Here is a 26,392-nt window from a genome sequence, read left to right as displayed (position 1 = left end):
CTGTATATTGAGCAAGCAGTAAAGGAAACAAAAGAAAAATTCGGAGTAGGTATTAAAATTCATGGAGAAGAAGTAAAAACTTTGAGGTTCGCCGATGACATTGTAATTCTGTCAGAGACAGCAAAGGACTTGGAAGAGCAGTTGAACGGAAGGGACAGTGTCTTGAAAGGAGGATATAAGATGAACATCAACAAAAGCAAAACGAGGATAATGGAATGTAGTCAAATTAAATCGGGTGATGCTGAGGGGATTGGATTAGGAAATGAGACACTTAAAGTAGTGAAGGAGTTTTGCTATTTAGCGAGTAAAATAACTGTAGATGGTCGAAGTAGAGAAGATATAAAATGTAGACTGGCAATGGCAAGGAAATCGTTTCTGAAGAAGAGAAATTTGTTAACATCGAGTATAGATGTAAGTGTCAGGAAGTCGTTTCTGAAAGTATTTGTATGGAGTGTAGCCATGTATGGAAGTGAAACATGGACGATAACCAGTTTGGACAAGAAGAGAATAGAAGCTTTCGAAATGTGGTGCTACAGAAGAATGCTGAAGATAAGGTGGGTAGATCACGTAACTAATGAGGAGGTATTGAATAGGATTGGGGAGAAGAGAAGTATGTGGCACAACTTGACTAGAAGAAGGGATCGGTTGGTAGGACATGTTTTGAGGCATCAAGGGATCACAAATTTAGCATTGGAGGGCAGCGTGGAGGGTAAAAATCATAGAGGGAGACCAAGAGAGCAATACACTAAGCAGATTCAGAAGGATGTAGGTTGCAGTAGGTACTGGGAGATGAAGAAGCTTGCACAGGATAGAGTAGCATGGAGAGCTGCATCAAACCAGTCTCAGGACTGAAGACCACAACAACAACAACAACAACGTACCATGAATGGACAGAAGTCAGTAGATGTGATGTACCTGTACATATAGACCAAGGAGTACAATGTCAGAAATGTTGGGTGATTTATTCAAGAGAAAGAGCTTCACAAACTGAGCAAGTTAATAATTTGTTGGCCCTTATTTAAGCAGTTATTCGGCATGGCATTGATTGATAGAGTTTTTGGATACCTCCTTAGGGATATTGTGCCAAATTGGTTTATTAGATCATCAAAGTCCTGATCTGGGTGGAGGGTCCAAATGTTCTCAATTGGGGAGAGATCCATTGATCTTGCTGGCTAAGGTAGGGTTGGCAAGCACAAAGACAAGCAGTAGAAAGTAGAAAGTAGAAAGTGTGCAGGCAGGCATTATCTTTCTGAAATGTAAGCCCAGGAAGGCGACAAACAGGGCCTAGAATATCAACAACATACAGCTGTGCTCTAAGGGTGCCATGGATGACAACCAAAAGGGTCCTGCTATGAAAAGAAATGGCATCTCACACCGTCAATCCTGGATGTCGGGCCATATGGCGGGCAACAGTCAGGTTTTTATCCCACCACTGTCCGGGGCATCTCCAGACACATCTTTGCTGGTCATTGGGGATCAATTGGAAGTGGGACTTGTCACTGAAGACAATTCTACTCATGTCAATGAAATCCCAGTCAGAAGAAGTGTCTGGAGACCAATGAAATCCCAGTCAGAAGAAGTGTCTGGAGACACCCCAGACAGCTGTGGGCTATCAACCTGGCTGTCACACACCATACAGCCTGACAACCAAGCGATGATGGTTGGGTGTGCTATTTCTTTTCATAGCAGGACAGGACTCATTTGGTTGTCATCCATGGCATAATTACAGTATAAGGCAATGTTCATGTTATTATATGCATTCTGGGCTTACATTTAAGCAAAATAATGCCCCCGTGCACATGGCAAGAGTTTCTGCTGCTTGTCTTCATGGTTGCCAAACCCTGTTTTGGCCAGCAACCTCAGTGGATCTCTCCCCAATTGAGAACGTTTCGAGGATTGTGGGCTTGGTATTTTGGTGATGTAACATGCCAGTTGGATAGAATTTGGCATGATATCTCTCAGGAGGTTATGCATCAACTCTATCAATCAATGCCAAGCCAAATAAATGCTTGCATGTGTGCCAGAGTTGGACCAACATGTTGTTGACTTGTGAAGCTCTTTCTTTTGAATAAATCATCTAGCATTTCTGAAAATATACTCATCTGTTTATCTGTACATAGACATCACGTCTACTGATTTCCATCCCATGCAGATAATTGCTCCATGCTTCACGGCGCATTTTTTTTAGTGGTCTTTGTTTCCAATTTGTGAAGAGTTCTCCAAACTAGTAAAGTGCAGGGAGACTTACCTCGATTGTGCAGATTAGTGAGAAAGACATGTCCATAATCATGTGAACATGAAAAGCAGTTGTCAGAGCTTCACTATTGTTGATACAGGCTTGTGATTACCTCACAGCTTGCACCTTCTCAGATATGATTGTGTTTAAAAGTAACGTAAATTCCCTATGTGTAAGCTAGAGTAAATTACAGCAGCCAGTCGATGATTACCTTATTAAACATAACGAGGCAACGTAGATAATTTAATGTGAAGTGGAAAAATATGTAGAAGATGTTTTAATTTCTCTCACATGTGTACTCTTAGTCTGTTGCAGTGGTGACGATGGGACAATCAGTTAACAAAGTCGAAGTGGTACCTGTTGATTATTTAAATACATAAAGGTTAATAATTCATATTACCATAAGTTATAAAGTAAAGTGCATGCTTTCCACTAATAATCAACAATAAGTGCCAAATTTAAATAGAATAAGTAAAACTTAAAAAAGAAACGATGAAATTAACAGAGCTCAGAATCACGTTAACCACATACATGCATTCTGTAGAGCCAGTCATCAAGCTGGAGAAATGAGTAGATATTAACATTAGTTGTTAACTAAAAAGAGAGCTATGCTTATGTTCCTTTTTTTATATTGTAATGAGAGTTTTTTATTTTTGGTAGAAAAACTCTCAGAATTATTAGAAAAAAAAAAAGAAACAAGCGCTGACTTAGATTCGTTATGTTAAATGGCAGGAAAAAAATTAAAAGTTGTTCTTAGTTATGTAAAAAAAGTAACACATCATTTAGGGAAAATGATAGGTTACACTGCCAGTCCTCTAAACTATGAAAGATGATTGCGATATTTAATGAATGATGTAATTAGTAATTAAGTTTTGGACAGCATGTTGTCTGGGAAATGGTTTATTATTGTGTCCAGGTAATGCAAGGTACATGGGTACTGCATATCTGCAAGACAGGATGATGTGTTTCACAGCCCACCTGCTGTGGGCCACTTGCTCTTAGACATCGTGCTTGGAGGTGTGTTGCAGCTGTGGAAAAACAGTGCTCACAAAAACAGTAATGATGCCGTAGAAGCAAAAGCAAAAGAAGTTTAAATACACTGTCATTCTGCCATGTACAGGATATTTGTATAAAAAAATTTGTGATACGATTGTAATACACTCCTGGAAATGGAAAAAAGAACACATTAACACCGGTGTGTCAGACCCACCATACTTGCCCCGGACACTGCGAGAGGGCTGTACAAGCAATGATCACACGCACGGCACAGCAGACACAACAGGAACCGCGGAGTTGGCCGTCGAATGGCGCTAGCTGTGCAGCATTTGTGCACCGCCGCCGTCAGTGTCAGCCAGTTTGCCGTGGCATACGGAGCTCCATCGCAGTCTTTAACACTGGTAGCATGCCGCGACAGCGTGGACGTGAACCGTATGTGCAGTTGACGGACTTTGAGCGAGGGCGTATAGTGGGCATGCGGGAGGCCGGGTGGACATACAGCCGAATTGCTCAACACGTGGGGCGTGAGGTCTCCACAGTACATCGATGTTGTCGCCAGTGGTCGGCGGAAGGTGCACTTGCCCGTCGACCTGGGACCGGACCGCAGCGACGCACGGATGCACGCCAAGACCGTAGGATCCTACGCAGTGCCGTAGGGGACCGCACCGCCACTTCCCAGCAAATTAGGGACACTGTTGCTCCTGGGGTATCGGCGAGGACCATTCGCAACCGTCTCCATGAAGCTGGGCTACGGTCCCGCACACCGTTAGGCCGTCTTCCGCTCACGCCCCAACATTGTGCAGCCCGCCTCCAGTGGTGTCGCGACAGGCATGAATGGAGGGATGAATGGAGACGTGTCGTCTTCAGCGATGAGAGTCGCTTCTGCCTTGGTGCCAATGGTGGTCGAATTGCGTGTTTGGCACCGTGCAGGTGAGCGCCACAATCAGGACTGCATATGACCGAGGCACACAGGGCCAACACCCGGCATCATGGTGTGGGGAGCGATCTCCTACACTGGCCGTACACCACTGGTGATCGTCGAGGGGACACTGAATAGTGCACGGTACATCCAAACCGTCATCGAACCCATCGTTCTACCATTCCTAGACCGGCAAGGGAACTTGCTGTTCCAACAGGACAATGCACGTCCGCATGTATCCCGTGCCACCCAACGTGCTCTAGAAGGTGTAAGTCAACTACCCTGGCCAGCAAGATCTCCGGATCTGTCCCCCATTGAGCATGTTTGGGACTGGATGAAGCGTCGTTTCACGCGGTCTGCACGTCCAGCACGAACGCTGGTCCAACTGAGGCGCCAGGTGGAAATGGCATGGCAAGCCGTTCCACAGGACTACATCCAGCATCTCTACGATCGTCTCCATGGGAGAATAGCAGCCAGCATTGCTGCGAAAGGTGGATATACACTGTACTAGTGCCGACATTGTGCATGCTCTGTTGCCTGTGTCTATGTGCCTGTGGTTCTGTCAGTGTGATCATGTGATGTATCTGATCCCAGGAATGTGTCAATAAAGTTTCCCCTTCCTGGGACAATGAATTCACGGTGTTCTTACACTCCTGGAAATTGTACGGCCAGTGTAGGAGATCGCTCCCCACACCATGATGCCGGGTGTTGGCCCTGTGTGCCTCGGTCGTATGCAGTCCTGATTGTGGTGCTCACCTGCACGGCGCCAAACACGCATACGACCATCATTGGCACCAAGGCAGAAGCGACTCTCATCGCTGAAGACGACACGTCTCCATTCGTCCCTCCATTCACGCCTGTCGCGACACCACTGGAGGTGGGCTGCACGATGTTGGGGCGTGAGCGGAAGACGGCCTAACGGTGTGCGGGACCGTAGCCCAGCTTCATGGAGACGGTTGCGAATGGTCCTCGCCGATACCCCAGGAGCAACAGTGTCCCTAATTTGCTGGGAAGTGGCGGTGCGGTCCCCTACGGCACTGCATAGGATCCTACGGTCTTGGCGTGCATCCGTGCGTTGCTGCGGTCCGGTCCCAGGTCGACGGGCACGTGCACCTTCCGCCGACCACTGGCGACAACATCGATGTACTGTGGAGACCTCACGCCCCACGTGTTGAGCAATTCGGCGGTACGTCCACCCGGCCTCCCGCATGCCCACTATACGCCCTTGCTCAAAGTCCGTCAACTGCACATACGGTTCACGTCCACGCTGTCGCGGCATGCTACCAGTGTTAAAGACTGCGATGGAGCTCCGTATGCCACGGCAAACTGGCTGACACTGACGGCGGTGGTGCACAAATGCTGCGCAGCTCGCGCCATTCGGCGGCCAACACCGCGGTTCCTGGTGTGTCCGCTGTGCCGTGCGTGTGATCATTGCTTGTACAGCCCTCTCGCAGTGTCCGGAGCAAGTATGGTGGGTCTGACACACCGGTGTCAATGTGTTCTTTTTTCCATTTCCAGGAGTGTATTTCAATTTCCAGGAGTGTATATGTATCCGGCAACAGTTAGCTTGGAGCAGAAGCATGGTTACCTTGATTTGTACTAGCTGGTTGAGATAGTAGTTAATTGTATCAATTAAGTGAACTCACAGAGTATATTACACAATGAGCCTGAGTAAATCCAAAATAAAATAACACTTCATTTTGGCTCAGTTCTGTGACAGCGCTGAGTAAACTAACAAAATTCACACCCCAAAGAGGAACAGAATCAAAATATGAATGTAATGCATTCAGCATTTACAATTACCATGTTATAATGCTGTTAGTAATGGGGTGAAATTTAAAGATTAGTTACCCAATTTTTAAATTCACAATACTGTCATGTAGAGACAGAAACTGTTAATATAAGTGGCAATCAAATGAAAATGAGATAGATGGAAAAAGTAAGTAACTCGTTTATTATTTCAAAGTAATTGCCATAACTGTAAATACATTTTTCCCACTGTGAGACAAGAAGGTTACTGTCTTCCTGGAAAAATGTTTGTGGTTGCCTACAGTACCGTGATTGTACCCAGGCTTGTACCACGTTGTACAAAGCAAATTGGCGGCAACAGTTGTCCTTCTTCAGGGCTCCAAAAATACGGGAGTTACATGTGGAGAGATCGGGGCTGGCTGGAGGATGTGTAAGGGCTTCCCAGCAAAACTTCTGCAGAGTAGTCGAAACAGTGTCAGCAACAGGTGGACAGGTATCATCCTACAACAGAATGATGCCATATGTCAGCATTACTCTGCATTTGGATGTGATAGTGCACTTCAATTTTTACAAAATTTCAGCTTGTCATAGAGGATTAACTGTGGCACCCTGTTCCAGAAATTCAATGAACAACAGTCCCGTGAATTCAACGAAAAAGTTCTTCATTACTTTCCTGCAGCTAGCAGACCTGTTGCCTTGACTATGCTGCAGAATTTTGTTGGGAAGCCCTTACACATCCTCCACATAGTCCCGAGCTCTCCCCATGTGATATCTGTGTTTATGGAGCCCTGAAGAAAGAAATTCAAGGCCGTCAGTTTGCTTAGACTGAAGAGGTGTGTGCTTCGGTACACTCGTGCTTCCATAGGCAACTGCAAAAAATTTTCCATGAAGATGTTGACCATCATGTCTCAAAGTGGGATACTTATGTAACAGTTATGGTGATTAGTTTTGAAATAATGACAGTTTACTTACTTTTTTCTGTCTCTTTCATTTTCGTTTGATTGCCACTTATACAAATGCACTAACATTGCAATTCATTGTCTACATTTTATTAATATTGCAGCTCCCATAACATAAACATTATTTTTATGAAAAGTGTAAATGAGAAATCGAAAATAAATCTAGTTGCCTATGGCATATGCAGAAAAAAAGCTAAGACCCGTTGTGGACATTCCTTGGAAACCCTTTGTAATGAACCCAATAAAAAATGACGGAATGTAACTATGATGTAAATGATAGCACTAAGTTTAAACAAATGAGAGAAACATGTAGTGTAAATATTATCATGAAAGACTGTGAGCTTCCTATCCCTCATAATCGCATTTATAGAACCACAAACACACGGGTCCAATGAAGGTGTGTAATGCAGCAGTAGTTACAGCAAAGCTCATAAACATTCTTTTATGGTACCATTAAACAACAAAAAAGTTTAACTGTTTCTTTCAACACTGGTTCAAAAACAAGACGATCTGTTGTAACTCACATCAGAGTTCTTGCTACGCATGCATAGAGAGTTCAGTTAGCGAACAGACTCTAGAGGGTTAGCTAAGCACTGGATAGGAATTCTAAACTACGAAAACACCATAAATTTATCAGTCTCCCTCAGTCATCATCTCCTTCAGTGGTAATTCAGAATTCAAGAGTAATAACAGGTAGAAAGGAAAAGGAAGAGAAGGAAAAACAGTGGAGATTATGGACTTGGGGGAAGGAGTGAAAGAGGAAGAAGCTACCTAGTAAAATTTTGCACGGAGCTTAGTTTAATCATCACTAAGACTTGGTTTAATAATCTTGGAAGGAGGCTGTGTATTGGAAGAGGCCAGGAGACACTGGAAGGTTTCAGATAGATTATGTAATAGTATGACATAGATTTCAGAACCAAATTTTAAACTGTAAGACATTTCTGGGGCAGATGTGGACTTGGACCACAATTTGTTATATATGTGTTGTGTCTGTTCTGTCAGACACACACGGAAGAACAGACACCATTTTAAATCCAGCAGCCATTATGAATTAAGAAACAAAGGAATTATAGACATTGACTGCAAGTGGACATTGATTTTAATAAATGGGAAAAAGTTGAAAACCTATGGACAGACACGGATTCCAACCCGAGTCTCCTACTTATAGGCAGATGAACTGGCCACTATGACATCCGGACACAGTGGTCATCGCAACTTCATGGACTCCTCTAGCATGCCTCCTCGTAGGCCCAAATTCTCATCTTATCCCCACACTTCTAATGTAGTGCCCCTTTCCCACTCGCAGCCAGTGTCTATAATTCCTCTGTTTCTTAATTCATAATGGCTGCTGGATTAAAAATGGTGTCTGTTCTTCCGAGAATGCCTGAAACAGACACCACATATATATAACAAATTGTGGTCCAGGTCCACATCTGCCCCAGACAATGTCTTAAAATTTGGTTCTGGAATTGCTGTCATATTATTACATAATCAATCTGAAACCTTCCATTGTCTCCTGGTCTCTTACCTGTGGCATTTCACTGATTCCTGTAAGAGTTCAAGTCTGGTGTTCATCCACATTGAATAGATCGCCTTAATTGTGTATATGTGGTGTCTGTTCTTTTGGACATGAGGATGGCCAATGATCTCTTCAGTGTGGCTCAAAACTCTTACGGGAATTGGCAAAATTCCACAAGCAGTGAGGGAAAATGGTTGAAATGGCTCTGAGCGCTATGGGACTTAACTTCTGAGGTCATCAGTCCCCTAGAACTTAGAACTACTTAAACCTAACTAACCTAAGGACATCACACGCATCCATGCCCGAGGCAGGATTCGAACCTGCGACCGCAGCGGTAGCGCGGTTCCAGACTGTAGCCCCTAGAACTGCTTGGCCACTCCGGCTGGTGCAGTGACGGAAATTGGCAAGCGGTACTACATTAATAATGTGGGGATAAGTTGAGTATTTGGGTCTGACAAGAGGTGTGTGTGTGTGTTTTGTCTTATAATTTATGTTTAATAATATATATAATTAAGATGAGGATGGCCAGTGATCGCTTCAGTGCAGATGCACATCAGGCTCAAACTCTCATGGGATTCAGTGAAATGCTTTGAGTAATGAAGGTAATGGGCAATACATTAGTAGTGTGGGGATAAGTTGAGAATTTGGGTATGATGGAAGGTGTGCTAGTGTAGCCACGCAGTGCGATGGCCACTGTGTCTGAATGGTGCAGTGGTCAACGTATTTACCTAGTTAGCAGGAGACCTTGGCTTGAATCCTGCCCTACACTAGTTATAAACTTTCCCCATTGATTAAGATCAATGCCTGTAATTCTTTTGTTTCACAGTTTATTTGTTATGAACTGTAGATTAAAACTGAAAAAATTGTGAAAAAGTAAGAAATTAAGGAGATGAGATCTACAGAAGTTGTAAGAACCAGAGGTTGTTGAGAGTTTCAGAGGGAGCACTAGGCAATGATTGACTGAAACGGAGGAAAGGAATACAGAAGAAAGTGAAAGGGTAGCTATAGAGATGGACTAGGGAAGGTGGCAGAGCATCAAACAGGTAAAGAGACTTGTAGAAAACCTTGGTTTTTACAGGAGGTATTGATGAAAGGAGGAAACATAAAAATGTATTAAGTGAAGTAGGTGACAGGGAAACAAATGTCTAAAAAATGAGATTGATCAGGAGTGCAAAATGGCTAAACAGGAATGGCTAGAGGACAAATGTAAGGGTAGAGAAGCATATATAAGTAGGGGGAAGAGCTCAGATAGAACACCAGTACTAAGCAAAGAAGAGAAGGCCGAAAGGTGGAAGGAGTATATAGAAGGGCTATACAAAGGAAATGATCTTGAAGGTAATATTATAGAAGAGGAGGAGGCTGTAGATGAAGGTGAGATGGTAGATATGATGCTGCAAGAAGGATTTGACAAAGCATTGGAAGGCCTAAGTTGAAACAAGGCCCCTGGTATTGATGACATCCCCTCAGAACAACTGATATCCATCCATGACAAAACTTTTCCACTTGGAATTACATTCTTCAAGAAGAATGTTATTCGAACTCCTAAGTAAACAGATACTGATGAGTGTGAATGTTACTAAACTGTCAGTTATTAAGGCACAGATGCAAAATACTGACACAAAATAATTTGCAGAATATGAAAAAGCTGGTAGAGCTGAAGATGAGTTTGACTTCTGAAGAAATGCAGGAATACTTGAAGCAATACTGATCCTACAACTTCTCTCTAGAAGATAGGTTAAGGAAAGTGGACCTATATTTACAGCATTTGTAACTTTGGAGAAAGCTTTTGACAATATTGACTGGAATACACGATTTGATAGTTTGAGGATAAAGTAAGGAAATGGAAGGTTATTTACATCTTCTGCAGAAACCAGATGGCAGTTGTAAGAGTTGAGGGGCATGAAAGGGAAGCTAATTCAAACTCCTAATTGAACAAATACTGACAAGTGTGAATATCACCAAACTGTCAGTTTAATAAGGCATGGTTGCAAAATACTGACACAAAATAATTTGCAAAAATGAAAAATCTGGTAGATCTGAAGATGAGTTTGAATTCTAGAGAAATGCAGGAACACTTGAAGCAATCCTGACCTACAATTTCTCTCTGGAAGATAGGTTAAAGAAAGTGAACCTACATTTATAGCATTTGTAAGCTTGGAGAATATTGACTGAAATACACACTTTGAAAGTTTGAAGGTAGCAGGGGTAAAATACAGTTAATGGAAGCTTATTTACAACTTTTACCGAAACCAGCTGGCAGTTATAAGAGTCGAGGGGTATGAAAGGGAAGCAGCGATTGAGAAGGAAGTGAGACAAGGGTATTGCCTATTCCCAGTGTTATTAAATGGGTACATTGAGCAAGTAGTAAAGGAAACCAAAGAAAATTTGGAGAAGGAATTTAAATTCAGGGAGAAAAAATAAAAACTTTGTGGTCTCCAGTGACACTGTAATTTTGCCAGAGATAGCAGAGGACCTCGAAGAGCAATTGAATGAAATGGACAGTGTCTTCAAAGGAGTATATAACATGAATATTAACCAAACAGAACAAGGGTAATGCAGTGTAGTCATATTAAATCAGGTGAAGCTGAGATAATTAGATTAGAAAATACCACAAAAAAGTACTTGGTGGTTTTTGCTGTTTGGGCTGTAAAATAAATGACAGCTGAAGTAGAGAGGATATCAAATGTAGACTGGCAATAGGAAGAAAAGTGCTTCTGAAGAAGATAAATTTGTTAACATTAATATAAATTTGAGTGTTAGAAAGTCTTTTTTGAAGGTATTTGTCTGGAGTGTAAGCTATTTGGACATGGCTTCAGATAAGTCACTCGTGTAAATAATTCTCAGATTCCTTAGGTACACCAAAATAAGTATAAGATTGACTGTCTATAGTCTTCTTATGATAGTAACCCTTAGAAAATTATTCACATCCACCCATATTATAATTCAGTAATTTTCAAGTAGTGCAAATCCCTTTTATATAAAATCTATACCATTGAATTATACCACCCTTAGAAAAAGTACAGACCCTAACCAATTCTCACTGTTTAATAAATTAAATCTATAAAAGCCAATTATAAAGATAAACAAACTTATTTTCCAATAACTTTATCTAGAAGCTTCTCATTGGACTGACAGAATAATGAATTTAGAGAAGTAACTTTAATCTAGAAACTTGTCTGGGGAATGATGCCATCAGTGCATTAGAGCAGGTCATCCTTTCGCAATGGAAGACTCCCAGATGATTGGCTCTCCTCCAGCTTTGCTAATACCAGCATTACAATTTCTGGTGGATTCTGTTATCTGAGAAAAATTCCTTGATACTTCACTTCTAGCCCGGGAAAAGTATATTACTTCCCTGCACAGTGACTGCCACTTCCTCTTCTTCTTCTCTCTTCTTCTTCTTCTCTCTTTTTTCTCTCTTATGTGTTTTTTGTGTATTGTTCACTTTATTTAATGTATAATGCTATATGGTAAATAAATAAATAACCACAGTAATTATTACCAGTAACTTGGTCGTTACCTTTAACGATGGAAAAAAGGTAGGTCCTTGCACAGAGGACAAAGTGTATTAAGACTGCAGTAATTATTACCTGTAAATTAGTACTTCCCTGAAGCTAGGAAAGGAAAATTACTTCCTTGAACTGAGAACAAGATTACTTAGACCACAGTAATTGTTGATTAGGCCTCCCCCAAGACTCCACTTCTTCACACTATTTAAGTATACCACACTACAGGTGCTCACCCCATAAAGGGTTAAAGAAAATGGTTCCAACACCACAGTATTAGTTAATGCTATAACTCTTAGTGAGTATTAATGCAACACAGCCCATCAACTTGTCCTATATGATTGTTCTGATGCAGACATGACGTACTGCAGGACCCCATCAATATTCAAGCAGTCCAACAGTGTGATATGATTACTCCGTCCTAAGTGTACAGTGGATCTGTGTTTGGCAAAGCACTTGCTGACCATTATGAAATACTTATCATCTGATTTTAAGAAAACTCTTTGGTGAAAAAAAAATTATCTTACAGCCTGGTATCTTCGCTCGATGAAGGATTGAATTTCTTTCCATTATTTGTCATAGCTACTGTGCCCAACAAAGTAACTAAATCTTTGCATGAAGTTTTGCGAGTTTGCATGGTCAAAAAAGCATTCCACAGACTTTGTGTATGGTCCATATTAGGACAGACATTGCTGCATATGGCATGTTGCTAACATATTGAAATTGTATTTAAACTTGAGAGCAGAACAATATCTATCTCCATTCTGTAGGTACTGGTTTTTATATCTACGGGAAGGTCACACACAGTGCATCCAAATCTGTCTGTGTGTAACATGAATCTTGTGGTCCTAACACCCGTCATATTTCATAAACAGTTCAAGATATCAAAATGAGGTTTTTTTTTGCAAATGATAGCGCACAAAGAGATGCATATTTTGCCGTATGATACTGACAACATTTTTGGTGTCAGGATATGAAAGTAACTGTCATTCTTTTTAATGGAACAATGTACTTTTTTTTTAACAGAATTTGATGTATAATCAAAAAAGCATACTGTGGCATTGCACATGTTAATGTTTACAATAATCTGTTTTGGCTACCTAGCTTTAATTGAAACCTGTTTGTTGTTGTGTCACAAAATGTATTCACTAAATAACAACATGTTTTAAGTATTTTAGTTTGCATCAAGACCTTTTGTTTATTTACAACATTTAAGACCGTTTTCGTAATCTGTAATGATATCAGCTTGCTAAATAGTCTCTCTAGCATTGCTATTGATATGATCTTCATGGAGAGGCGTCTGATAATATACTTCAGTTACTTTTATTGTTTGGTCTCAAGGCCTTATCGCTATCTCTAAATTTGCACGTCCTTTAGAACACCACAGCGTACTATATGAGTCTTTCCTCTGATCAAAAACTGATTAGTTGTTATGTAGGGCCATATTAGCTTTAATGTGTCCACTCCTGTAAACGTTGTAGACAACAGTGTTCAGATTGATGCTATATTCCTTGACTTCAGGAGGGCATTTGACACTGTTCCGCACTGCCATTCATTGATCAAAATATAAACTTACTGAGTAACAGACCAGATTTGTGACTGACTTCAAGACTTCCTTGCAGATGGACTTCAGCATCTCATTATTAACAGAACAAAATTGACAGGTGTAAAGGTAATTTCTGGAGTACCTCAAGGAAGTGTGATAGGGCCGTTATTGTTAATAGTATATATGAGTGATTAGTAGAAAGTGTTGGAAGCCCTTTAAGACTTGTTTGCAGATGATGGGGGTTGTCAATAAGAAAGTAGCAATGCTAGTAGACAGTATCAACTTGCAGAATTTTGTACAGAGGACTGATAAATGGTGCAGGCTCTGGCAGTTGACACTGAATGTAAATAAATGTAATGTATTGCATATATATAGCAACAGAAATCCACTACTTTATCACAACACAACTAATGATGGATTGCTAGAAACTGTAACTACTGTAAAATATCTAGGAGTAACTACACGGAGCAGAATTAATTGGAATGACAACATAAAACATGTAGTAGGAAAAGCAGTTGCCAGACTGAGACTCGTAGGAAGAAACTGAAGGAAATGCAACACTTCCCTGAAAGAAGTGCATCTTCGAGCAATTCTCGAGTATTGTTTGTCAATCTGGGACCAGATAGAATTGATAGAGAAGAGCCAACGATGATTGATGCATTTCGTCATGGAATCATTTGGTTGGTGTGAGAGAGTTACAGAACAGTTCAATGAACTCTACTAGCAGATGCCATAAGAGAGACATTGTGCATCGAGGAGAGATTTGCCATTCTGATTTCAATAGAGTACTTTCTGAGAAGAGTCAGACAACATATTACTTCCTACCACATACGTCTCATGAGAAAATTAGGAATTAGAACTAATACAGAGGCTTGCCAACATTCATTCTTCCCGTGTGCCATTCATGAGTGAAACAGGGAAGGGGGGATCAATTAGCAATACCAGAAGTACACTTCATCCCACACTGTTAGCTGGGATGTGGAGTGTAATGTGGAATGAATATTTACTTTTTGCCACTCAGATGTAAATAATGGCAATGTTACCAGCAACAGTTTTCAACACTACTGATAATCAAGAAAAAGCCAACCACTCTGATTCAACCTCCCTGACAACCCCTCATAACTCCCCAACCATGCCCTACTGACTTGCTCCACCTTCCATGTCCTAAAAAACTTCTTCCATCCTCCAAGAAACACACTACTCCTGAACTCCCATCCTATGAAACTGTTGTCATTCTTTCTCACAAAACTCTTACCGATGCAGAAGTCTCAGTACTTTCTAAAGTCCTAACCTTTAGCCCCAAATACTTTTCAAACATGATGGATTTGTAAAGATATTCTTTCCTTTACTCATTACTTACTTGTAGTGCAAACATTCCTTTGCCACACATCCCATTGACAACAGCCAACCTAAACCCTATACAAAACCTCATTTAAAACAGTTCCAGTCTCCCTTCAACCATGACCCCCCCCCCCCCCCCTCCACCCAGTCATCCCCTTGTGATCTTTCAGGAATTTCTCACTTCTAACCAGGCCTCACTCTTCTTCCCTAAATCTCTCTCTGGTGCATCCAACATCACTTCTATTATGGAACACATTGCTATCCGTAACATGAAAAACAATCAAAAACTTATCATCATTCCGCATGCAAAGGCTCCACCACAGTGGTCATGAATTCTAGTGACAGTTGCTGAGGGCCTCAGCCAACTTTTACAGCACTTCTGCATACAAACTTTGTAACCATGATCCCATTCCAGAAGTTCAACATGACCTCAAGCAGCTTTTCAAGGCCTTAGATCCATCCCAAAACCTGATACCTGAATCTGTCTAATACCTCACATCAGCAATCCCATGCACTCCTAACTTTTACCTACTATCCACACCCTACAAACTCAATGCCATAGCCCTCCCTACTTGTAGTCCCATTGTGGCTGGGTACAGCCAGGTAAGAACCTCTGCCTTTGCTGACCAACACCGCCAAACTATTGACTGTAACATCCTATTGTAGATTCAAGAGACTGCCTCTCCACAGTTCCAGTCCTGTTACCACCAGACCCCTTTTTGGTCATTGTGGATGTGACAACCTCATACACGAACATCCCCCACCTTTCCCAACATCCTCCTAATATAAAACCCATCACCTCTTTCCTAATCTTCCTAGTCAACCAAACTCTGATCCACAATTATTTCACTTGCGAAGGCCAAACCTAAAAACAAATTTTCGGTACTGCCATGGGTACTCACATGGCACCATCCTATGCAGACTTATTTATGAGCAGTCTGGAGGAATCCTTCCTATCCAGTCAACACCCCAAACCTCTTGTCTGGTTCAGATTAATTGATGGCTTTTTTTGATCTGGACTCACAGCAAGGACAACCTTTGCTCTTTCCTCCATAACCTCAACACCTGTTTTCAAATCTGCTTTACCTGGTCTTTCTCAACTCATCAAGGGACCTTCCTGGACGCTGGTCTCCACCGCTCAGTTGGCTCCATAAATATGCCTGTCCATATTAAGTGCACCAACCACCAACAGTACCCCAACTTGGACAGCTGTCACCCAGTCCATGTCAAAAAGTCTTTTCTTTATAGCCTTGCCATCCATGGATGCCACATCTGCAGTGGAAAGCAGGAGTTGTTAAAGTATACCAATAGCTGTACACCAGAGCCTTTACTGACGGATAATTTCCTATACAGCTCATCCATAAACAAGTCTCCCATGCCATCTGCTCCTCTGACACCAGTAAACCTTTTAACAAGCCACTAACCAGCATTCCTCTGATTACCCAGTACGATCCTGATTTTGATAAGGTTGATCTCATTGTCTAACATGGTTTCGGCTACCTCATGTTGTGCCATGAGATAAGGGATATCCTATCCAAAATCCTACCCATATCCCCCAAAGTTGTGTTCTGCTTTCCACCCAACCTACTTTATATCCTTGTCCATTCTTATTCCAAACCTACTCCCAATCCTACGTCCCATGGGTCGTTCCCATTTGGTCAGTCCAGGTCCATGAGCTGTCCCATACACACACCCACCACCTCCTACTGCACCCAGTCACAGGCATTTCCTACTCAATAAAAGGCAGAGCCATATGTGAAAGCAGCCATGTTATGTATCAGCTATGCCCCAGTTACTGTATAGCATTCTGTGTGGGCATGGCAAGTAATCAACTGTCTACTCGCATGAATGGCCACCACCCGACTACAAACTTGACCTCTCAGTTGCCAAATATGCTGCATACCACAACACAAATAGCTTCACTATGCGGGCCATTTGGATACTCCTATCCAGCCCAAATTTCTCTGAAATATGCAGATGGGAATTATCTCTCCAATACATCCTGTGCTCTCACAATCTGTTGGGCCTAAACCTCCACTACCCTGTGTGCACTGCCTCATGTTGCCTTTTCCCTTCACTCATCTGTCTGTCCATATCACTCCTTTTCTGTCTAGATCATGCACTACTTTCTACCACCCCCCCCCCCCTCCCCCCATGTGACATTCTCCGCCTCCCTCTCCCCTTTCCAACTTCTCTTCCTTCTTTTTTGCTTCCCTTTCTCCATCTTCATCTTCACCTTTCTCCCCTTTTGTCTTGAATTGCTCTCTCAGAGACTGAACTAAAAGCATATCACACAAACTGTGCACACAGAATCTCTGTATGTAGCTCTGACTGTCAGCTTTTTAATCTTCTTTGCCCAAGTTTACTCAAAATTAATTTAAATTTCCATAAAAACTTCTTTGCTTTTAATATTTACTGACAAATATTGTGTAACCTTCATTATTAGTGTTTGGTCTCGCTATTGAATTTCTTGACTTGTCCTCTTTATTGCTGAGAAAAATTCTCTCTTATATATTCTTTGAATCTAATAGTAATTATTTTAAAATTGTTTGAAGTACAAATTGTAAAGCATATGGTAACTTCTTGATGTATTAAATAAGCAGTTGTCAGAATTCCAGTTAACGTTGATTCTTCATTGGTGTAAATGTTATATACAAGTAAGTCACACTACTTAACTACAATACTACAGTACCATGTTAAAGTAATTTGTCCATTCTCTTTAGAGTAAAAACTTTTAGTCCAGTCTTCCAGTTTTATATATTAAATTCAAAGTAATCCCAAGGTCTTCAGTTCTTGTTATGTTGTACAGTTGGTGAGGCTTGATCGCTTCACTGCAAGTGTCATTTCATAGGCCATATCATGAAAATGGCTGAAGCCATCGATAGAACTTGAAAACTGACTGCAGAGAATATGAGGCAAGAATTGTGATAACTGGCAAAGTTATTAGTGTAAGCAAACTGACAATGTGTAGAACTGCTGAATAGGACCTTTATTACAAATCCTACAGATTGAAGGGTAAGACAAAACTCTCAGAGGCTGCTAGGGCAAAGTGAGTTAGTTGCTGCAGTTTGCTTCTGTGTATGTTGAAAAATGGTGCTGCAGGGTGAATCAAGATTCATTTCTGTCAATAAGATTTATGGTAGGTACAACAACAACCAGGGAAATAACTGTTGCCTTGCACGCTATCCAGAGGATGTCCCCTTTATTGCCAAAACAAATTGTCCCACCAGTCTTCACATTGCAAGTGTTGTGTTCATTGTGGGTCATGTGATTCACCCACATTTTTGAAATACAGTTAAGCCATGGATGGAAACAGGGATGGAAACAGTGATGTATGAAATTGCATATATTCTTCAACAAGACAATACACTGGCATAATTGAGCCATTTGTACAAAACAACAGTATGTCAGACAAGTTTGAAATCTATATATAGGTTTACATCTACATACATCCTCCTCTTGCCACCATACAGTGTGTGGCGGAGAGGACCCCGTACAACATTTCCTTTTCTGTCCCACTTGCAAACAGAGTGAGGTAAAAACAGCTGTCTATATGCTTCCGTACAAGGCCTAATTTCTCTTATCTTCATGGTCCATGTCTTTGTCTGAAGGATTTTGACCTCATAACAGCCCTCATTTAAATCTCCTGGATTACTATACATGGAGCATAGTTGAAAGGTTGTGCAGAAAATCTCAACATTCCAACGTGACATCGTTAAGGACCACCACTGAGGTAGAATTTACTGTAATGAACTCAGGATACTTTATATTTTGCATACATGTGGATGCCGTTATTCTGACTAAAGAAAGCTACATTGAATGGTCTCTAATGATTTTTTTGTAAATAAATTTTTAGTAATAATATTTTGTTTAAATGAAATGTTAAATTTGTCTAGATTCTGCTGCTGTACATTATTTAGCAATCTTTTTTGCAATATTTTATGTATATTTCACTTTTCATCATCGTCATCATCCTGAACAGTTTCCAGCCCCAGGCTGGGTCTGTTTGGCACATAAGCCTTGCCATCTAGTCCTATTTTCCCAACATCTTTTTGTGTTTGTTTTGGTCCAGTCCTCGCCTCTTTTTTCAACACACTCCTCCAGATATTTCAGCCGTCTATGCTTTGGTCTTCTTCCTGGTCATTTTCTTCGCACCTCCTTTTCATGTATTTTCATGGGAGTCTTCTTGTTTTCTGTTCTCTTTAAGTGCCCATACAGTCTTAACCTTTATGATTCTGTCCTGCTCTGCAAGGTTTCCTCTTTCACTATTTCCCTTGCCCTTTCATTCATCATCCTATACCGCCTTGTTACTGCTGTACTATTTCTGAGGAACTTCATTTCACATGCTTGTAATCTTCCAAGCACCCTAATACTTTGCAGGAATGCTTCTGCCTGTCTGCCATGTTCACTGATCTCTTTCTTATTTCTTCCTTTTTCTTCTATCACACTTCCCAAGTAGTTGACGCGGTCCACCTTCTTGAGTTGTTCACCTCCAATCCTTATTCCGCTAGTTGGTCTTTCTTTTTTTCTAATTGCAACAAGGATCTCTCATTTGTTTACATTAAATTTCATTCCATACTGCCTCACAGTTTCTTCCCAAGCATCCAGCTGTTCCTAAATCTTCTCCTCCCTGTTTCCCCAAATCATCAAGTCATCTGCCACCTTAGTCATTATCTTATCCAAGACCACAATGAAGAGGAGAGATGACAAAGCACTGACCTGTTTTACACTATTTGTTTGATGGAACGAACTCGTCCTTTCATTTCTCACTTTCATAGATTGCAGGCTTCCACTGTACATCTCCCAATCTGAACCTCTCTGTTTCCCCACTCTCTTCTTTCCTAGTTCTTCCCAGACCTTTATTCTACAAAAACTATCAAATGCCTTTTCTATGCTGAGAGACACCATCACGAGGTCCTCCCCAAATTCATAGTGGTACTCTTGGAGTTGCCTCACTTCAAGTATGAGGTTAACAATTCACCTCCCAGGTCTGAAGCCTTGCTATTACTCTCTCAGTTTGTTCTCAACCCTTGTTTGGACTCTGGTCTCAAGGATCTTTTCATGTACCTTGATGCAGTGTGGTATCTGCGTGACTCCTGTAGTTTCTAGAATCCTTCCTACTCACATTCTGGAATAGAGGGACAATTAGTGTACTCTTCTAATCTTCTCGAGTCTTCTCATTCCACGCCACCCTCATCACACTACGCAGCCATTGTTTCCCAACTTCTACTGCCCCTTACCATTTCGACACTTACTTTGTCCATACATAGTGCCTTTCCACTTTTCATCTTGACCAATGCCAGTTCCACTTCTTTTCATTTTAGGTTCTTCCCTCCCAGAATTTAGTTCTACCTCCTTTACTCTGTTATCCTCATCTCAAAGTCCATTTGGATTTAGCAGGTGCTCAGAGTACTCTTTCCACACTATCTTTAACATCTCTTTGTTATTAACCTTGTTCCCATTTCTATCCATTATTGTTACATCCTCTCTCAAACCTCTCCTCTTACTTATGACCATTGTGTATAGTACTTTCGTACTTCCTCTCCTGTCTTCCTCCAACATCTTTGTCCATTCTTCCATCCATTTCCTTTTCTCCTCAGCCACTATCTTATTTGCCTCTTTCTTCTTTTTCTCATACTCCTCTCTCGATAATTCAGTCCATTCTTGGAACCATAGTCTGAAGGCCCTGTTCTTCCTTCCCACTACCTCCTTCATTCTTTCATTCCACCATGCTCTTCCTTTGATAACCTTTCCTTAAGAATCTTCTGGTATTGTTCCTTCACTTTCTTTACCTTCAGGTTCTATACTCTAATTCTCTTTTTCTGGTTATCTGCTCTTTTCCATTCCATAATGATTCTCATGCTCATCGCCTGTAGCCAGTGGTTGCATTGCCTCAGGCGGTCACTATCCATTGCCTCAGGTGGTAGTACCTTCATATCTGTTACAGTCCACTCCCTTTCCCAGTCATAGAACATGTAATCACTAAATATTTATGCACTAGATTCCTACTGTAGCACATTGCTTGTGGCCCTGTTTCGTCCAAAACCAGGAGTTACCTGACCATTTCTCTTGCAGAATTCCTGCAATATCTTTCCTTCTTCATTTCCACTTCCCCATTCTTCTGCTCCTAGTAAATGTTCAAACCCCCATCTTTCACTCCCTACATGTGCATTCAAACCTCCCATGACTATGATCCTTTGGCTGTTAAAATGCTTTTGTATTTCTTCCTTGAAGTCCTCCTCCTCTTGAAATGTACAGCCCACTTGAGGGGCGTATACCTTAACCACCTCCATACTTCTTTCCTTTGTCATTATTCTCATCTTCATTATCCTGTTGCATATCCTCTGTACCTATTCTGTTATACCGTCCCCCACAACGGCTCCCACTCCCTTTTGTCTTCTTTCTTCATTTCCAGTCCAGTACAATCTGTAATCTTTCCTCAGTTCCCTCCTGCCTTCTCCTTTCCATCTTATTTCTCTCAAACCTAAAATATATAGCTTTATCCTTTCAATTGCATCTGCTATCTCTTCTGCATTACCTGTCACTGTTCCAGTGTTCAGAGTTTCAGTTCGTAGTCAGTTTCCCATGCTGGGTCACTGCCTTTTATATCCATTCTTTCTGAGGCTAGTTCCTGGGTTGAAAGCTAATTATTGATCCACTGTTGGCTACCTAGGCCCTTAACAGCTTTACCAGTGCCCCATTAGCCACCACTTTGTAGATTTCCTGCAGGACCTTCATAGGTACTGTACTGGTCTTGGGGCACTCAAAATCCCCCCTGTACTTTACCCATGTAGGCCATCCCCTACATTGCGGTGTTGACCACCTCTCGTGACTTGCCTGAGTGCTTTGTCTTCTGAGAGGCATATTTCACTTCTACTTCACCTCAAACATCAGCAGATCAATTTTCAGTTTTGTGAAATAGTTAGTTTCTTCTGAAAATAGCAGTATCCATTATAAGACTTTATTATGCAAAAGACTCTTACTGTACCACAGTTTATTATCATTACATATAATTTCAGTCACGATCAAACCAATTTCAATACTATACTGTAACTTTTGCGGAGAATGAAGACTAATATTTTCTTTATATCAAATTACAAAGTTTGTCCACATAGAATGATGATTTCTATAATTTTATTGATATAATACAGAAGATAATATATCCTAAAGAAGAAGTTGTCATCATCTTCTGATTGTTAACCGTTGGCTAAATGATCACATCTGACACTACAAAAGTCTGTCTCAAAATGCAAAAGATGCCAGTGTTGTCTTAACACCCATCAATACCACATGGAATAAAGACAAATTCATTTTCATAAATTTACTGAAACATAGGTGTCAAGAAAACATTATACTACGAAAATATAAAGATTTACCTCTTGTTGCTCAGGCTGATTAGGTAGAATTGTCAGCAGAATGATCTTGTGACATTATGTATGACACTGGACCCTTGTTTGGATTTCTAAAATGTTTTAAGCTCTTTCCCTTACCTGAGAAATCTGACCAGTCTGTCTTGTTTCATCGACTCTCTTGCTTCTTCAGCCTGTGCTAGGTGTTCATCCTTCTTTGTTTTGCAGCCTACATCTCTTTTGTGCATCGTCTTCAGTTGCAATCTTGAATTGTAGTTCATTGCACGTTTTACAAGAATCTTTGGATGGAGGTTTGAAATGTAGATTAAATTTTGAACTGAAAATATTATAGTAATGTTTTTCTTTCACCAGTTCTTTGGTAGTGTTCCTACACCATTGAATATAGAGTTCATACTTTTTCTCATTGTGAGGTCTTGACTGAGATATCGTCAGCTGGGATTATCCTTTCTGGTATAATGGCTCTGGTAAGATGGAAACAACGTGATATGTTCTTGAACAGTACTGTCGTATATTTTATTTCCATGTGGTTTTCTTCCTCGTGAATCAGTTACAGGGAACTCCTTTCCTATACACCTGTATAATCTCCCTTCATTTATTTCCACATCTGTATACTATTATTTCCTACCCAAGAAGTACTGAGTTTGACTGAACAAATCCCTGAATGTACACATTCTGTCTGGAGTAGTCTGTTAATTTCCAAAAATTTTCGAATATTTCTTTCCTCTTACTGCCTCAATTTTTGCATTACATTCCTTCTGGCAGTTATGCCTTGTCCTGAAATATTTTTTCTGGGATGTTCTTTCCACTATGAGATATATACGATTGTCCGCTGATCCTGTTACTCTCACGGATGTTCCATTTCCATTTGTTGGGAGTTCACGTCCTTTCATATCCCCTGCGCAGTATGATAAATAAAGTTACATCAAATACTGTAGTTGCATGCTACAATGCAGTTGTTGTATGTTCATAGTATACACAGTAAGTAATTGTTATAAACTGCACTTCTCTTCAGATGTATGTACAGTATAATGGTAAAATGCAGCACCCTTCAACGGGTTAGGTTAGAAACAGTATCTTATTCATTTTGGCTACTGTAGAATATTATTAATTATTATTGGTGTGGCTTACCTGTCATAGCATCATTCATAGGAACATTTTCCTCACTGTGTGGTGGATATTCTGAACAACACACTATAATATGGTCAGTACAAGAACCTTCACATTCCACCTTCTACTAATGCACATGGACATATGTACATTGTGTTCTGAACAAAGGTGGGAAACAGTTAAAGCACTAACACTGTGCTGCACTCTATGCACAAATGATGAAACCTCAGAGATGTGTACTTATAGCTCTGAACTGTAGATGTCTCCCTGTTCCCGAATATCTCTCTAACTCGTTTTCAACGAAAAGTAGAGTTACACCACTTGTGCTCTGAACCCCTCATATGCAACTAGCAACAATGGCCAGTTTTTGGTGGCAGACTGTGTCATAACAATAGCATAAGATAGATATTCATCACATATTTCCATTCTAGGTCTATAGAAAATGTTACACTGAGTGACAAGGATGGGAAAGAGATATAGTGCTCTAATAAGATGTTCATGGTATTTTTATCTTATATGTCTTCACTGAATTATGAACTATAATCTGTATGACACTTCATTTCAGGCTGCTATCACATTGTTTAACAGTTGTTTTTATTTTTTTACTGAAAGTTTCAAATGATCAACAGGTGTGTGGTAAAGGATTCCTGACCCGTGTTGATCTTCGCATCCATGCAACAGTGCACACAGGTGAAAAAAGTTTCCAGTGTGAGTGGTGTGGGAAAGCATTTGCAAGGCGTGATGCACTTCGCTGCCATCGGCGGTCACATACAGGTGAACGTCCATATACATGTGATGTCTGTGGACAGAGCTTTACACAGTTCTCTCCACTCACTATTCATAAACGTCTCCACACGGGTGAGCGACCATACGCTTGTGACATTTGCTCAAAAGGGTTTGTGTCTCGATCTACCATGATGGCTCATCGAAAGAAGTGCAGCAGTTAGTGTTTCTAATTTATGCATTTTGCCATGTCCTCTGAAAATTTTATTTAATTTTAGGAAGAGTGTATCTTCTGAGTTTTAATTATTTATAGAAATTTTGTTTACATTGAAAAAATTTTAATCAATGTTTATTTTTAAATTTACTTTAGAATTACCGTTTATGTAGTTTACAAAATGTTTGTTAGGCTTCTGAAATGGAAATTATTAACGTAATTGCAATTTTCTATGAAAATGTGCATTCTGGATGGATGTAAGCTTTATTACACAAGGAAATAATAATAGTGACTTGTTTTTATATTGATTTGATGTGAATATTGCTTTGAAAATGTAACTTTTTTGTGCATAGTCACAGTTATGGAATTTGTTTCAATATTATTTTCTTTGTAATTTCATTTTGTTATATGTTTTGTTGAAATGAAAAAGAGCAGTATAAATTGCACCAGTTATTATAGAACCATTTATTTGAGTATATGATGTAGTGCAATAAATTATGGAGTAATGCTTAAAGTAAGCTCAGATCATTATTCTGAACATAAATGCTATGAAGATACAGGAACTTTTGCTTCTGGAACACACAGGTAAGTTTTTTTTGGGAATATGTGCCAAGACAAACTTTTTGGCTAATGTCGATTGGTGGTGATGTATTTAGAAACACACACACACACACACACACACACACACACACACACACGCAATACGAAATCTTTGAAGTTGAGTTCTTTTAATGAAAGCGATGTATTTACCATTTGTATTTTTAAAATTATATTTAACGTGACGGATTCTACTAAATACCGGAAGTTGGAAATTCAGTGCCCTTCTTGGTACATAAAATCATGTTTCATCATCTAAATTAGTTTAGTCAACATTAGTAAAACCTCAGAATTATCAAGTGACTGGAAATCAGTTGTTCTGTAATGAAGCTACATTTTTAACAGAGTAGTTTCTTGACTCTATATATCATTCACAACTACTGTTGTGTACAGGTATCTTCAGTATTCAAAGAACTGTGACTGATGCCCGAACAAGAGGGAACTAACATGCATAGAGATTAAAAAATAGTGCATTGATAATGGCTAGGCACTAGCCGAAATCTGGATTTGTGAAAAAAAAAGAAAAAAAAATTATAAATCACGTAACAGTCGCTGAGTGCATCCACTTTCCTAATGGAAGGTAACCTGATGAAATGAAAAAGTTAACGAATAGCTATGATAGGGAGGGGAAGGAGGAGGAGGAGGAGGAGAATAAAGAAAGAACAATTCATCATCTTTTGGGCACACATCTGGAACAGTAACATTTCATCTTTCAGTATTTCGTCAGTTAACCATACAGCCACCTAAAGGTAAACTGGCAACTGAATTAAAACTTCTTGACACAGTGTGTGTAACAGTGTGAAGTAATATTAATTCAGTCACTGACTCACCTTTAAGATGGTTGTACATCTGACAGCTGAAATATCAGGTGATGAGATACTGCTGTCACAAGTACAAGTCTGAAAAATGGTTGGATATCCTATCCACTGGCATAACGTCAGGAACCACAAGAAAGCACATGTCTCAAAACTTGTAGAGAATTTTTGACATCATAGCAAGACTACACACCACTAATATTCCTGATCTGTGTTGTTAAGGAAGTGGTTTTAAACTGATTATTATTGCTGAAGTTCTAGATTTGTTATTGTATTTTGCTAAAAGGTAAAACAAACGAAGTAGATACTAAAATGTAGACTTTCACGGCCGGAAATATCATGTCCATTATAATTATCCGGGCTGTTATGCCGCGGTTGGTTGATGAATTCTATGTCGATTCCCAACGTTTTGTCTCCAACTGCGGGAGACATCTTCAAGGGGGTCCGTAGCTCGATGGAAGCTCCAACACCCTCACTGGCTTGCTACTGACTGCCAGCGAGCCAGTGAGTGTGTTGGACCTTCCATCGAGCTACGGACCCCTTTGAAGACGTCTCCCGCAGTCGGAGACAAAACGTTGGGAATCGACATAGAATTCATCAACCGACCACGGCATAACAGCCCGGATAATTATAATGGACGTGAAACGAAGTAGAACTTTTATATTTTACCAGGATAACACAGTAATAGTACTACAGACAATACTGTTAATTAGCTCTGCTTCAACAAATTTCTTGCCAGTGTAGTGTACATTATAAGGAAATATACCTGCGTGTGTATTCACATATTAGGGACTT

General features: G+C 40.4%; 1 protein-coding gene across 3 annotated transcripts in view; it reads left to right on the top strand.

Annotated features, from left to right (window-relative positions):
- The window catches only part of LOC126260145 (zinc finger and SCAN domain-containing protein 2-like), a 160,534-nt gene extending 135,928 nt beyond the window's left edge, over positions 1 to 24,606 (top strand). Inside the window, exon 7 of one of the 3 annotated variants that reach the window (XR_007546609.1) lies at positions 23,878 to 24,003. Coding sequence is in view for 2 of the 3 variants with exons in the window: in XM_049957399.1 (XP_049813356.1) it covers positions 23,878 to 24,195 (318 nt within the window). In the remaining variant the exon portion in view is untranslated. Of the gene's footprint in view, positions 1 to 23,877 lie in introns of all 3 variants that reach the window. The other 2 variants (XM_049957399.1, XM_049957400.1) reach the window with 2 other exon arrangements.
- The last annotated feature ends 1,786 nt before the right edge of the window (positions 24,607 to 26,392 follow it).

This window comes from Schistocerca nitens, chromosome 5 (assembly GCF_023898315.1).
Source record: "Schistocerca nitens isolate TAMUIC-IGC-003100 chromosome 5, iqSchNite1.1, whole genome shotgun sequence".
In the NCBI taxonomy this organism is placed as follows: Eukaryota; Metazoa; Arthropoda; class Insecta; order Orthoptera; family Acrididae; genus Schistocerca; species Schistocerca nitens.
This window is presented reverse-complemented; position numbering and strand designations above follow the sequence as displayed.